Raw genomic sequence first — 14593 nt, 5'->3', positions numbered from 1 at the left:
CTGGGGGGGGGGTGAATTTTATTTTTATAGGCACTGTAAATTGTCTGCTTAAGTGGCATCTACCATTATCCTTCCAAACATTTGACTTTCATCACCCAGGACTAAGGTAGCAGCATCTGTCCAAGCCATTGAACTTCTCAGTTTGGAGATGTTCCACTGTCACTGGAATTCAGTCCCAGAGCACTGTGGAAGAGCCTATGCCCCAATGGTTTAGAAAGCTAACCAACCATTGCCTTTGCAAAAACAATTAGGGACAATTAGTAAACATTCACAATGACAGCCCAAGAACAGCAGAGCCACAACAGAAGAAGTTGAAGACGACTCAAGCTTCACGGGAAGTCAGTGGCAATAAAACACCAACATTTACTAAAGCCTTGGCATACAATGTACTGAGTACAGCTTAATGGGGTGTGAACCCCATACCATGATCTTGTTTCAACCTAAAATAACCTGCATCCTTAATATGTCGATCTTGTCTGACTCCACAGTATCCAGGCAAATTGCACAACATATTCTGATTCATTGTGGCAATGAAAATTTATTTGAACTGTATGACCAATTTAGATGTGTGAAGTTTAAGTTTGGGCCACTGTAATTACATTTGTTACTATGTATATGACCTATACAAAGAGATAACAAGATACCATAAGTCAATTAGTCACATCACAGGGTTTTGATCTTATAAATAGCAACAAATAAACCTGCACTTGCTTGAAATAGCACTGGATGAGATCAGAGTTACCACTTGAAAACAGCTGACACAGATCTTTCACCACTTGAACATTCCCCTCTTAAAAAGGTTATGGTAGATTAGTTTAGTGAATTAGTTAGATTGGCAAGTATGTGATATGCTGCAGACAAAGAAAGGCAAATGAGAAATAATGAAAAGTACACTTGATTTTAAGTGAGAGATTTCAATAGCTACTATAAATACCTTCTTGCAGCTATTGCTTATTATGGGAGCAGCATTGTGGAGCTAAACACATACACTTATTCTAGATATCTATTCTAGATATTCTAGATAGTATAAAGTATCTTGGCATGGTTGACTAAGAGGAATCAGGGTACTAGATGGATGAACAATTATGGGCTTTAAAGTTCAGCTTTCTTCATACGTAATAAATGTACAGCGCAAAGGGAAAAAAATGGGCCCTTCAGGTATTGTAAGTTAATCACCAGTACATGTCATTGTCTTAAACTATAGCACAGTGCGATTTTATAGCAGATGGATTAGCTCAATTTTAACTACAGTAACTTGTATAAAAATAAATATACCTGGTCTGCATTCGTACACATCACAGCACTCTCCTGGTATTCCTGTCGCTTCCGAAAGCAGAAACTGCTGGTGACCAAAAGGACAGTCCTTTTCTTTGCAGGTTTCCTTATTACACTGGCAGACACTAGGCGTTGGGCAGCACTGTCCTGGTCGTGTGTATCCTTTGACAAGTACCGAATCCTCAGGGCAAAGAGATTCAAACTGCACTGGGCAGTGCTCAGTGGAACAGTCCAATTCTTCCCCTAAATAATGGAAAAAAAGCAATGCAAGATGATTAATCTTACTGAACTGTAATGCAATTGCAATATACAATATCAATTTTAATACTGGGTTATAATATTTTCACTAATTTAGATTGAGATAATCAAGTTTGATAAAAAGACAATAAACTTCGGTATTAATATTGAGGGCCAGAGACGTGTATAACTGAAAGTAAAGTAATATTTCTTCCAAATGCCATTTGTATTATATCTATGCTGCTGGAAATATCAGCCCAGACTCTTCATAGTTTTGTAAGAATCAAGGGCACATAAATATCTATCTCAGGTGTAAAAATCTCTAGGCCCCTTTTAGTTGAGCTGGGAGCAGAGAGTACAAGTCTACCAGAAGTTTAATATGCACAATCGTAGTTAAATTTTAGATATTAGGGATTTTTATAGCTAAACAATTTTGGAGAGACCTGACTACAATTCAAAGACAACATTGTGTAGAGAACTCTGCAATGGCGTATGGGAGCCAGTACACTATTCTAAGTTTCTATGATTTGTAGAGACAGAACCTCAAGTAAGGAAACTGTTAGAGAACATACATTCTTGAAAAGATTTGCATCTTAAATCCATTTGAATCTTGAGCTCCAACGTTGCCCCAAAGTAACATTCCTGCAATAGTTGCAAAGTCTTGTGACATTTTCAATTGACAATGCTCTCTGAAGTGCAAAAGCCAGCTATATTTTTAGAAATTTTGGGAGTCTTGTGAAGATTATATTAAATGATTTGCTTGTCTGAACAGTAAAGTGTTATTCTTTCAGCTGAAGATGATGATCAAATTAAAGGGTGAAAAGTTTTACATCTACATAAACACAGACATTGCAATTTTTTAAATCTACAAGCAATATGCTGTACACCCAGTGGCCAGATTGTAGGGTACACTTTATTTGCTTGTTAATGCAAATATTTAACCAATTATTGCAGCACCTCAATACATAAAAGCACGTAGACATGGTCAAGAGGTTCAGTTGCTGTTCAGATCAAACATCAGAATGTGGAACAAATATTACAAGCAAGTAAGATGCAGCGTGTTCAATTGCAGCAGCTGCTACGGAGTTAACCAAAGGTGTTATTGCCCTTTTTAAACGTATTTTTTTTAAGATCACAAAATCCTGCTGGACAAGATGAACTTAAGGTACTGCAGCTTTGCTCCATCAGAGAGTTGCTCATTGGCAAAGAAACTGAAGGGGCTGGACTTGGTATGGATCATGCTGCTGCCTGCATTGGAAGGGTGTCAGAGGAATTAGAGCGTGAAGGCACTGTGCAGTCTAACAGCGAGTGATTGTCTTAGTCGCTTTTCTTGTGATCGCAAGACCCTGTTGGACATTGTTAAAATGGAATGCTGCAAGTCTGATTCAGTGATTTATTTGCATTTGGGAGGGACAGATGGCGGGGGAGCTGCGTGGCTGTGGCTGGAACAAGGACTAGGCCTTTTTTTCAGTAAGTGCAATCGTGAACAATAGCCAGATCAGAAATGCTGATCAAGTCAACCAGTTCCCAAAGAGAACCCTGACAGGCCAATCAGATGGTTCACTGCTGCTCAGCAATAGAACACAGAAAATTCTTATGTACAATTAAAAAATAGTAGAAATACTGGAGTCATGATGATCATGATGAAGATGCTGGAGAGAGACATCTATACACATGCTGTCCATAATTCAAAGAGATCGAAGGATAAAGTTGCAGGGTGACAAAACGTGGCGTGAGCACTTGGAACTAAAAACTAATCCCTACTGGGAGAAAACACCACCTGTTCTTTCTGCACTGTTCTCCAGCAGTTTAAGGATTAAGTCCAGCCAGAACGTAACTCACAAGTGCTCTTGAAAGTCAGGTATTAACCCTACCTACCAACAACCAATCATTGCCATCCTGGTCCCCTTCATGATAGCTTATGAAGAAGCATGTGACTTCCCTCCCAGAGATGATAGGTGTTTGTGCACTGGACTCTCGAAGGCTTGGACCCCATCGTCACAGATGTTTCCAACCACAGCATCTGGAAGGCTGTTCCAAATTCTGATAGCACAGTGAAGGAAGCTTCTATCCAGTGTGTAGGTTCTCGCATCGGGCATAGAAACAGCATGAGCAGGCACAGATAAACTTGATCGTGCGGTGCACCGTTTCTCATAAGATGAAGGCAGCATGGCGCGAAGGTCTGCAGGGCTGTGGCTGGTGTGTATTTTAGCACAGTAGCTGCAGCAACCTGTCGTCTGTGGTGTAAGCTACTGATGGCTAGCTTCTCACCAGCTGTGGCTTCATCTACACCTATAATCCTGAGAGCCTTTCTTTGAATGAAGTCAAGCTGCCTGAGGACACTCTGTGAGGCATTCATCCATGATAAGCAGACATACTCCATAAAATTTCATACCTGGGCTTTGTAAACTGTGGCTCTGCCCTCTTTGTCTAGTTTGGATGCTACTTTCCACAGAGCTCCAAGCCTTTGTCTGGCCTTGTTTGAAATAGTGGAACGGTGTTTATCCCACACCAACTTGCTGTCAATATTAACACCAAGGATTACTAGCTCCTTCTTTAAATCCAGCTTGTAGTTCCCAAAATACAGGTCGGGGTTAGATGGATTCCTCTTCCTAGACATCACCATGGCCTTGCACTTAGTAGGCTCAAAGGTGACATTCCAGTCATTTGCCCAGGCTTTCGTCCTGTCTTCAGGCCTGCTGCCACTGTGATGTTGCCTGTTAACAGCCGCACAGGAGAGAGGCGCAGTTGGTGCACTCCACCCAGAGACGGTGTGTTGTGGTGTCCAGTCTGTAATCGGTGCTGGTCTCCAGTGCTCACTCAGCAGAAAATCAGCTGTATTGTCATTGGCTACAGATCTCTGCAACATTCATGGACTATTTTTTTGTGTGACTGTATTTTACTGTGCTTGCCATCGTATACGTGCACCAGGTATATGTGCCTTGTGCTGTGTGTGACTGATGGTAATGTGTTTTGCACCTTGGCCCCAGAGTAATGTTGTTTCATTTGGCGGCACTCAGGTATGGTTGGATGGCAATTGAACTTGACCTTGGACTTGAAATGTGATCTAAGTGAATTTGACCGTGGAATGATTGTTGGTACCAGACGAGGTGGTTTCAGTATCTCAGTGGGGTGGTACGAGTATCTCAGAACCTGCTGATATCCTGGGATTTTCACACACAACAGTCTCAAGAGTTTACAGAGAATGATGCAGAAGAAAGCATCCAATGTGCGGCAGTTCTGTGAATGAAAATGTCTTGTTAATGAAAGAGATCAGGGAGAATGGCCAGACTAGTTCAAACTGCTGGGAAAGTGACAATAACTCAAGTAACCATGCATTACAACAGCATGTGTGTGCAATGCTCACAACTGAGCAATTGGCTAATTACAAAAAAAAAGTAATTCCATTTTGACCTGCTATTCCTTTCTTCCTATCCTCCTTGACCTCAGTATCAATTGCAAATATTTTGAACTTGTGCTAGAAATTAGCAGGAACAGCACCCAACATGCTGGACCAGGCAGCATCAATGGAGGAAAGTGGACAGTCAACATCTTGGTTGTGACTCTCCTTCAAGAATGAAAAGAAAGGGGTGAGATAGTCAGTACAAAAGGGTGGGTGGTGGGGGGGGGATGTGTAGCGAGAGCTGGCTGGGGAAAGATGGATCTAGGTGAGGGGAGAAGATAAGTAGGTGGGGGATGGAATGGGAGGACGGAGTGAAGGTAATCAATGTTGCCATCCCCATTATGCACTGGGTCTCATTGAAGCCACACCGGGAACACCTGGTTGCAATAAATAACACCAATGGATTCACAGGTGAAAGACTGTCTCAACTGGAAGGACTGTTTAAACATAGAAACATAGAAAATAGGTGCAGGAGTAGGCCATTCGGCCCTTCTAGCCTGCACCGCCATTTATTATGATCATGGCTGATCATCCAACTCAGAACCCCGCCCCAGCCTTCCCTCCATACCCCCTGATCCCCGTAGCCGCAAGGGCCATATCTAACTCCCTCTTAAATATAGCCAGTGAACTGGCCTCAACTGTTTCCTGTGGCAGAGAATTCCACAGATTCACCACTCTCTGTGTGAAGAAGTTTTTCCTAATCTCGGTCCTAAAAGGCTTCCCCTTTATCCTCAAACTGTGACCCCTTGTTCTGGACTTCCCCAACATCGGGAACAATCTTCCTGCATCTAGCCTGTCCAATCCCTTTAGGATTTTATACGTTTCAATCAGATCCCCCCTCAATCTTCTAAATTCCAACGAGTACAAGCCCAGTTCATCCAGTCTTTCTTCATATGAAAGTCCTGCCATCCCAGGAATCAATCTGGTGAACCTTCTTTGTACTCCCTCTATGGCAAGGATGTCTTTCCTCAGATTAGGGGACCAAAACTGCACACAATACTCCAGGTGTGGTCTCACCAAGGCCTTGTACAACCGCAGTAGTACCTCCCTGCTCCTGTACTCGAATCCTCTTGCTATAAATGCCAGCATACCATTCGCCTTTTTCACCGCCTGCTGTACCTGCATGCCCATTTTTAATGACTGGTGTATAATGACACCCAGGTCTCGTTGCACCTCCCCTTTTCCTATTCGGCCACCATTCAGATAATAATCTGTTTTCCTATTTTTGCCACCAAAGTGGATAACTTCACATTTATCCACATTAAATTGCATCTGCCATGAATTTGCCCACTCACCCAACCTATCCAAGTCACTCTGCATCTTCTTAGCATCCTCCTCACAGCTAACACTGCCATCCAGCTTCGTGTCATCCGCAAACTTGGAGATGCTGCATTTAATTCCCTCGTCTGAGTCATTAATATATATTGTAAACAACTGGGGTCCCAGCACTGAGCCTTGCGGTACCCCACTAGTCACTGCCTGCCATTCTGAAAAGGTCTCGTTTATTCCCACTCTTTGCTTCCTGTCTGCCAACCAATTCTCTATCCACATCAATACTGTACCCCCAATACCGTGTGCTTTAAGTTTGCACACTAATCTCCTGTGTGGGACCTTGTCAAAAGCCTTTTGAAAATCCAAATATACCACATCCACTGGTTCTCCCCTATCCACTCTACCAGTTACATCCTCAAAAAATTCTATGAGATTCGTCAGACATGATTTTCCTTTCACAAATCCATGCTGACTTTCTCCGATGATTTCACCGCTTTCCAAATGTGCTGTTATCACATCTTTGATAACTGACTCCAGAGTTTCCCCACCACCGACGTTAAGCTAACCGGTCTATAATTCCCCGGTTTCTCTCTCCCTCCTTTTTTAAAAAGTGGGGTTACATTAGCCACCCTCCAATCCTCAGGAACTAGTCCAGAATCTAACGAGTTTTGAAAAATTATCACTAATGCATCCACTATTTCTTGGGCTACTTCCTTAAGCACTCTAGGATGCAGACCATCTGGCCCTGGGGATTTATTTGCCTTCAATCCCTTCAATTTACCTAACACCACTTCCCTACTAACATGTATTTTGCTCAGTTCCTCCATCTCACTGGACTCTCTGTCCCCTATTATTTCTGGAAGATTATCTATGTCCTCCTTAGTGAAGACAGAACCAAAGTAATTATTCAATTGGTCTGCCATGTCCTTGTTCCCCATAATCAATTCGCCTGTTTCTGTCTGTAGGGGACCTACATTTGTCTTTACCAGTCTTTTCCTTTTTACATATCTATAAAAGCTTTTACAGTCAGTTTTTATGTTCCCTGCCAGTTTCCTCTCATAATCTTTTTTCCCCTTCCTAATTAAGCCCTTTGTCCTCCTCTGCTGAACTCTGAATTTCTCCCAGTCCTCAGGTGAGCCACTTTCTCTGGCTAATTTGTATGCTTCTTCTTTGGAATTGATACTATCCCTAATTTCTCTTGTCAGCCACGGGTGCACTACCTTCCCTGATTTATCCTTTTGCCAAACTGGGATGAACAATTGTTGTAGTTCATCCATGCAACCTTTAAATGCTTGCCATTGCATATCCACCGTCAATCCTTTAAGTGTCATTTGCCAGTCTATCTTAGCTAATTCACGTTTCATACCTTCAAAGTTACCCCTCTTTAAGTTCAGAACCTTTGTTTCCGAATTAACTATTTCACTCTCCATCTTAATGAAGAATTCCACCATATTATGGTCACTCTTACCCAAGGGGCCTCTCACGACAAGATTGCTAATTAACCCTTCCTCATTGCTCAAAACCCAGTCCAGAATAGCCTGCTCTCTGGTTGGTTCCTCGACATGTTGGTTCAAAAAACCATCCCACATACATTCCAAGAAATCCTGGAATGGTGAGGGAACAGGTATAGAGGAAGATGTAACACTTATATGGGGATAAGTGCCTGGTGGGGGTTTGTCAGGAAGGATGAGCAGACAAGAGAGTCACAGAGAGCACAGTCCCTCCAGAAGGCAGAGAGGAGGAGATGTGCCAGGTGGTGGCATTCATGTTGGAGATGGTGAAAGTTAAGGAGAATGATGTGCTGGACACAGAGGCTCATGGAGCAGTTGGTGAAGATAAGGGAACAGCAGCCTTGCAAGTGACAGGGAGGGAAAGGCTGTAGTCAAGGTAACTACTGACTCCTGTTATTGGCCTTTTTCTGGCACCTTTCTGTATATATGTCCTTGAGGGTGGGTAGGCTGGTGCAGGTGATGTATTGGGAAGTTTTGACGACCTGTCGCAGAGCCTTCCTGTGCAGTTTCTGTACCTTGCAGTAATGCAGCACGTTAGGATGCTCTCTGCTGCACACCTGTATAATGGCTGAGTATGGATGTGCGAAGTCCAGCTCTCTTCATCCTCCTCAGAAAGTAGAGGCAGCTTTCCTAATGTATAGGATGTGTCTTGGGACCATGAGAGGTTGCATGAAATGTGCACTCCTAGGAGTTTGAAACTGCTTACAGTTTCCACTGCTGTGCTGTCGACGTAAAGAGGGGTGTGAGTGGTGCAAATTCTCCTGAAGTCAATAAGTTATCTCCTTTATCATATCACAAACAAACAAAAACGGAAAAGAGTATAGTTGATGTTTCGGGCTGAAGGGTTCCAGTCCTGCTGGAGGACCTCAGCCTGAAACGTCAACTGTTCGCTTTTCTTAGATGCAGTCTGGCCTGCTGAGTTCCTCCAGCATTTTGTGTGTGTTGCTCGGATTTCTGTCATCTTGTTGATATCAAGGAAGAGGTTATTCGTCTGGCTGGCTCTAGGCCTCTAGCTCTTTTGCCTCCTCTCTGCTGGCCGTCTATCATTGTTGTTGGTGATGAGCCCCACCTTTGCCTTGTCATCAGCGAACTTGACAATGTGATTACTCAGGTATTTGCCCATGCAAGCGTATGTGAGCAGAATGTATAGCAGCGGGCTCAGCACACAGCCCAGGGGAGATACGGGTTGATAGTGATGGGGAAGGAGGAGTGGTTGTGCAGCCTGACTATCTGAGGCCTGTAGGGTAGGAAGTCCAACACCCAGTTGCAGAGTGGTATATTTAGGCTGAGTATGAATTTGTTCACCAAGGTCTGTGGGGCAAGTGCTGAATGGCAAACTGTTGTTTCAACACAAAAGTGTCGAAATCCAGAAACAGTACTCTGACATAAGTCCTGGCCTGCTGAGTTCTTTCAGCATTTTGTGTGCACACATCTCTCTTTGCACGTTGTGCCTTTAGCAAGCTTGGAAACAAAACATCATGCAAACTCTCGACCAAGCTTAGTTCTAGTTAGCTTGTCGGCAAATGAGGAGCGAGATCCAACAAACTCAGTCGGGGGATGGGCGGAAGGGAACATCACGAAAACAGGGGTCAAGGCAAGAGTAGCTGACCTAAATGAAGAAACAACCCAAATGGTGGTATTCCCTGCTCTCCACATTGGGGAGGAGAGGTACTTGCACATTAACAATATAAATAGAAAATGCTGGAAAACTTCAGCATCAGTGGAAAGAGAAATAGTTAACATTGCAGGTAAAAGACCTTTCATCAAAACTGGGAGAGAGAGAGAGAAACAAATTAGTCTAGGTGGCAGAGCAGACGGTTGGGGGGTGGTTGTGGAGAATGATAACTGAAACAAAGGTATTTTCTGTGAAATGGTGAAATAATGTGGCCACTTAAGACCATCAAGCTCCCCTGTCTGTACAATATGTTGCTAAGATTGTAAGGTCTGTGTAAAGTACAGTTTGATTTTAATGTAAATATTGTTATTCTGAGAGAATGCAATAGCAGGTACATCTCAGAACTATATGATCTAACTAAATTAACGCCTATATTTAGGAACACTGCACAGGCGTTTCCATTCCATGTGCAGAGAGTATTGAACTCAAGTGCATTTGCAACCATGAAGGACTTGTTCAATTCCTAGAGTGTTCAAAATGGATATCAATGCAATCATATTTCAGTCTAAAAATAACAAAAGCGCTAATATAATGTGCTGAAAAATAATTGGTATTCTCAGTCCCAAACTTGAGACATTATCTTTCTAAAAGTCTTAGAAGTCTTATATTAGAAACATTGATAAATATGATAAATACACACAATTGCAACTTCTTGTGCTGTACAACTTCATAACTGGGATGAGAATCACCATAGGAAGGCCATTTGTAATAATTGAGTGAATGAATAGCACACATCCTTGGCATTAAAGGAACAGCAACAGAAACATTTAAAAGTAAGTTCATTTTAGAATATATTTAAAGAATAATATATTTTATTCTATAGAATACCAGTCTGCTGTAACATCGGACATGTACTTGCAAGTACACGTTCAGCTGCTGGTAGTTAAGTTGCAGAGAAAAAGTGGACTGGCTTGTTAATACTTATGTCAATACACAATTACACAATTATACATGTGATTTAAAAGTATCCAGATCAGACTTAACTCAATAGTTTGTCAAGAGGTAGTATATCATGCCTCAACATTTAAAATGAGTAATGGTAGGTTACATCAATATTTGTATCATTCATTTCGTTCCACTTGCTTAAAACACAGATGAATGAATGGTTATGAAAACCACTGGCAATATCTTTCTCAATGACTACATCCATCTTAGATATTAATTATTTTAGATTTTCTTTTTCTAACCACTTGTTATACTGCAGCCATAGTTTAATGGGAGAACAGCTCAATACTCAGGAGCTTACTCAGATTAAACTGTACCAATATCTGTGGCCTTTGTTAGCTAACCAAGAGCAAATGCTGAGAATACAGCTTTTACATTAATAGCTTAAAGTGGTTTGACTATCTTACAAACTGCTAATATCCTGGGAATTTCAAGTACGTCTCAATAGTGTTTACAAAGAATGGTGCAACAAAACAAAAACCATCCAGTGAGCAGCATTTCTATGGGTGAAAGTGCCTTGTTAATGAGAGCGATCAGAGGAGAATGGCCAGAATGGTTCAAGCTGACAGGAAGGTGAGAGTAATTCAAATAAGTACATGTTACAACAGTGGTGTGTAGAAGGGCATTTCTGAATGCACAACATGTCCATCATTGAAGTAGAGGGGCTACAGTAGCAGAAGATCACAAGCATACAGGGGCAGGAATGGCTATTTCAAGTGCCAGGCTTTAGATGTTTCAGAAAGGATAGGGAAGGAGGCAGAAAAGGTGGGGGCATGGCACTGTTGATCAGAGATAGTGTCACGGCTGAAGAAAAGGAGGAAGTCATGGAGGTGTTGTCTACGGAGTCTCTGTGGGTGGAAGTTAGGAATAGGAAGGGGTCAATAACTCTACTGGGCATTTTTTTATAGACCACCCAATAGTAACAGGAACATTGAGGAGGAGATAGGGAGACAGATTCTGGAAAGGGGTAATAATAACTGGGTTGTTGTGGTGGGAGATTTTAATTTCCCAAATGTTGATTGGCATCTCCCTAGAGTGAGGGGATTAGATGGGGTGGAGTTTGTTAGGTGTGTTCAGGAAGGGTTTTTGACACAATATGTAGATAAGCCTACAAGAGGAGAGGCTGTACTTGATCTGGTATTGGGAAATGAACCTCATCAGGTGTCAGGTCTCTCAGTGAGAGAGCATTTTGGAGATAGTGATCACAATTCTATCTCCTTTACCATAGCGTTGGAGAGGGACAGGAACAGGCTAGTTAGGAAAACGTTTAATTGGAGTAAGGGGAACTATGAGGCTATCAGGCAGGAACTTGGAAGCATAAATTGGAAACAGATGTTCTCAGGGAAACGTACGGAAGAAATGTGGCAAATGTTCAGGGGATATTTGCATGGGGTTCTGAGTAGGTACGTTCCAATGAGACACAGAAAGAATGGTAGGGTACAAGATCCGTGGTGCACAAAGGCTGTTGTAAATCTAGTCAAGAAGAAAAGAAGAGCTTATGAAAGGTTCAAAAACTAGGTAATGATATGAATCTAAAAGAAAATAAGGCTAGCAGGAAGGAGCTTAATAATGAAATTAGGAGAGCCAGAAGGGGCCATGAGAAGGCATTGGTGGACAGGATTAAGGAAAACCCCAAGGCATTCGACAAGTATGTGAAGAGCAAGAGGATAAGATGTAAGAGAATGGGACCAATCAAGTGTGACGGTGGAACAGTGTGTATGGAACTGGAGGAAATAGCAGAAGTACTTAATGAATACTGTACTTGCTTCAGTATTCACAATGGAAAAGGATCTTGGCAATTGTAGTGATGACCTGCAGCAGACTGAAAAGCTTGAGCATATAGATATTAAGAAAGAGGATGTGTTGAAGCTTTTGGAAAGCATCAAGTTGGATAAGTCACCAGGACTGGATGGGATGTACCCCAGGCTACTGTGGGAAGTGAGGGAGGAGATTGCTGAGCCTCTGGCAATGATATTTGCATCATCAATGAGGACGGGAGAGGTTCTGGAGGATTGGAGGGTTGCAGATGTTGTTTCCTTATTCAAGAAAGGGAGTAGGGATAGCCCAGGAAATTATTGGCCAGTGAGTCTTACTTCAGTGGTTGGTATTTTGATGGAGAATATCCTGAGAGGCAAGATTTATGAATGTTTGGAGAGGCATAATATGATTAGGAATAGTCAGCATGGCTTTGTCAAAGACAGGTCATGCCTTACAAGCCTGATTGAATTTTTTTGAGGATGTGACTAAGCACATTAATGAAGGTAGAGCCATAGATGTAGTGTATATGGATGTTAGCAAGGCATTTGATAAGGTACCCCATGCAAGGCTTATTGAGAAAGTAAGGAGGCATGGGATCCAAGGGGGCATTGCTTTGTGGATCCAGAACTGGCTTGCCACAGAAGGCAAAGCGTGGTTGTAGACAGGTCATATTCTGCATGGAGGCCAGTGACCAGTGGTGTGCCTCAGGGATCTGTTCTGGGACCCCTACTCTTTGTGATTTTTATAAATGACCTGAATGAGGAAGTGGAGGGATGGGTTAGTAAATTTGCTGATGACACAAAGGTTGAGTGTGTTGTGGATAGTGTGGAGGGCTGTCAGAGGTTACAGCGGGACATTGGTAGGATGCAAAACTGGGCTGAGAAGTGGCAGATGGAGGTCAACCCAGAAAAGTGTGAGGTGGTTCATTTTGGTAGGTTAAATATGATGGCAGAATATAGTATTAATGGTAAGACTCTTGTGGAGGATCAGAGGGATCTTGGGGTCCGAGTCTATAGGACACTCAAAGCTGCTACGCAGGTTGACTCTGTGGTTAAGAAAGTGCATGGTGCATTGGCCTTAATCAACCATGGGATTGAGTTTAAGAGCTGAGAGGTAATGTTGCAACTATATAGGACCCTGGTCAGACCCCACTTGGAGTACTGTGCTCAATTCTGGTCACCTCTCTACAGGAAGGATGTGGAAACCATAGAAAGGGTGCAGAAGAGATTTACAAGGATGTTGCTTTGATTGGGGAGCATGCCTTATGAGAATAGGTTGCGTGAACTTGGCCTTTTCTCCTTAGCGCAATGGAGGATGAGTGGTGACTTGATAGAGGTGTACAAGATAATGAGAGGTATAGACTATGTGTATAGTCAGAGGCTTTTCCCCAGGGCTGAGATGGTACAGAAGAGATGTCAGGGGTAAGTTTTTTTTATGCAGAGAGTGGTGAGTGTGTGGAATGGGCTGCCGGCGGCAGTGTGGAGGCAGAAATGATAGGGACTTTTAAGAGACTCCTGGATGGCTACATGGAGCTTAGAAGAATAGAAGGCTAGGTGAGTAAAGCCTAGGAAGTTCTGAGGTAGGGACATGTTCGGCACAGCTTTGTGGGCCGAAGGGCCTGTATTGTACTGAAGGTTTTCTATGTTTCTGTATACTCAGTGGCTAGTTTATTTGGTACCTCCTGTATGCTTTGCTGTTGTCTAGGTACTCTAAACCAGAGCGGAGAGCAAGTGAGATTGTGTCTGCTGCTGTGGTGGTACGCAAACTGCAGAGTCAGGGCCCTTGCTCAGGCAGGAATTAATTCTAGCCATGACTAACCTCTTGATGCACTTCATCATGATAGGTGTGAGTGTTACTGGATATCGAAGTCATGAAAGGTCCATGACTGTTTCTACACAGATGCTACCTGTTCTGTTGAGTATTGCTACTGTTCTTTACTGTTATTATAAGCATCAATTGAATACATATTGCTTAAAATGAAAAGACAAAAAAAAGAAAAATGCATAGACTGTTTGAATTTGTTTTCCCCTGTTGCATATAATTTTCTTTTTTAACATAATATAATTAAGATTAGATGACTGGTGTCCAGCTAGCCTGCCACGGCAACCTTCTACATTTCCTTCTGCCTCTAATTTTACAGCTGGTAAGACAGTGATTCTTCATCTGGAGTCCTGACCTCCTAAATGGCATTCATTTGGGGTCAGTGAGGCTGGGATCCTGGCTATTGTTAACTTTGACACCATTCCTCCTTGGGATTTTATGCTAATAGGAATCTGTGGGTAGCTAGTAAATAAGGAAGGCCAAATACAATAAGAGATTAGAAACCTCTTTCTATAAATACTCCACTGAACAGCACAGCAGCATAATAAATTCTTTCACTGAATGAACTTTTTATGTTTACTCTACCTCAAAGGCCAATGATTGGGCCAACTCTGGCAATCAGAACAATTTCTGAAGCTATATACAGTATGCTGACAGATTTCAACAATGGAGTAAAATTGCACCAGAACAATTTCT

The 14593-nt window shown here is 42.4% G+C and overlaps 1 protein-coding gene across 1 annotated transcript in view; it reads right to left on the bottom strand.

The window, feature by feature from the left end:
- Nucleotides 1–14593, bottom strand: part of LOC134348444 (cysteine-rich motor neuron 1 protein-like) — a 262947-nt gene that overhangs the window by 79572 nt on the left and 168782 nt on the right. Inside the window, exon 3 of the mRNA XM_063051847.1 lies at nt 1276–1518. Within this exon, the coding sequence (XP_062907917.1) occupies nt 1276–1518 (243 nt within the window). The remainder of the gene's footprint in view (nt 1–1275; nt 1519–14593) is intronic.

This window comes from Mobula hypostoma, chromosome 1 (assembly GCF_963921235.1).
Source record: "Mobula hypostoma chromosome 1, sMobHyp1.1, whole genome shotgun sequence".
Taxonomy (NCBI): domain Eukaryota; kingdom Metazoa; phylum Chordata; class Chondrichthyes; order Myliobatiformes; family Myliobatidae; genus Mobula; species Mobula hypostoma.
This window is presented reverse-complemented; position numbering and strand designations above follow the sequence as displayed.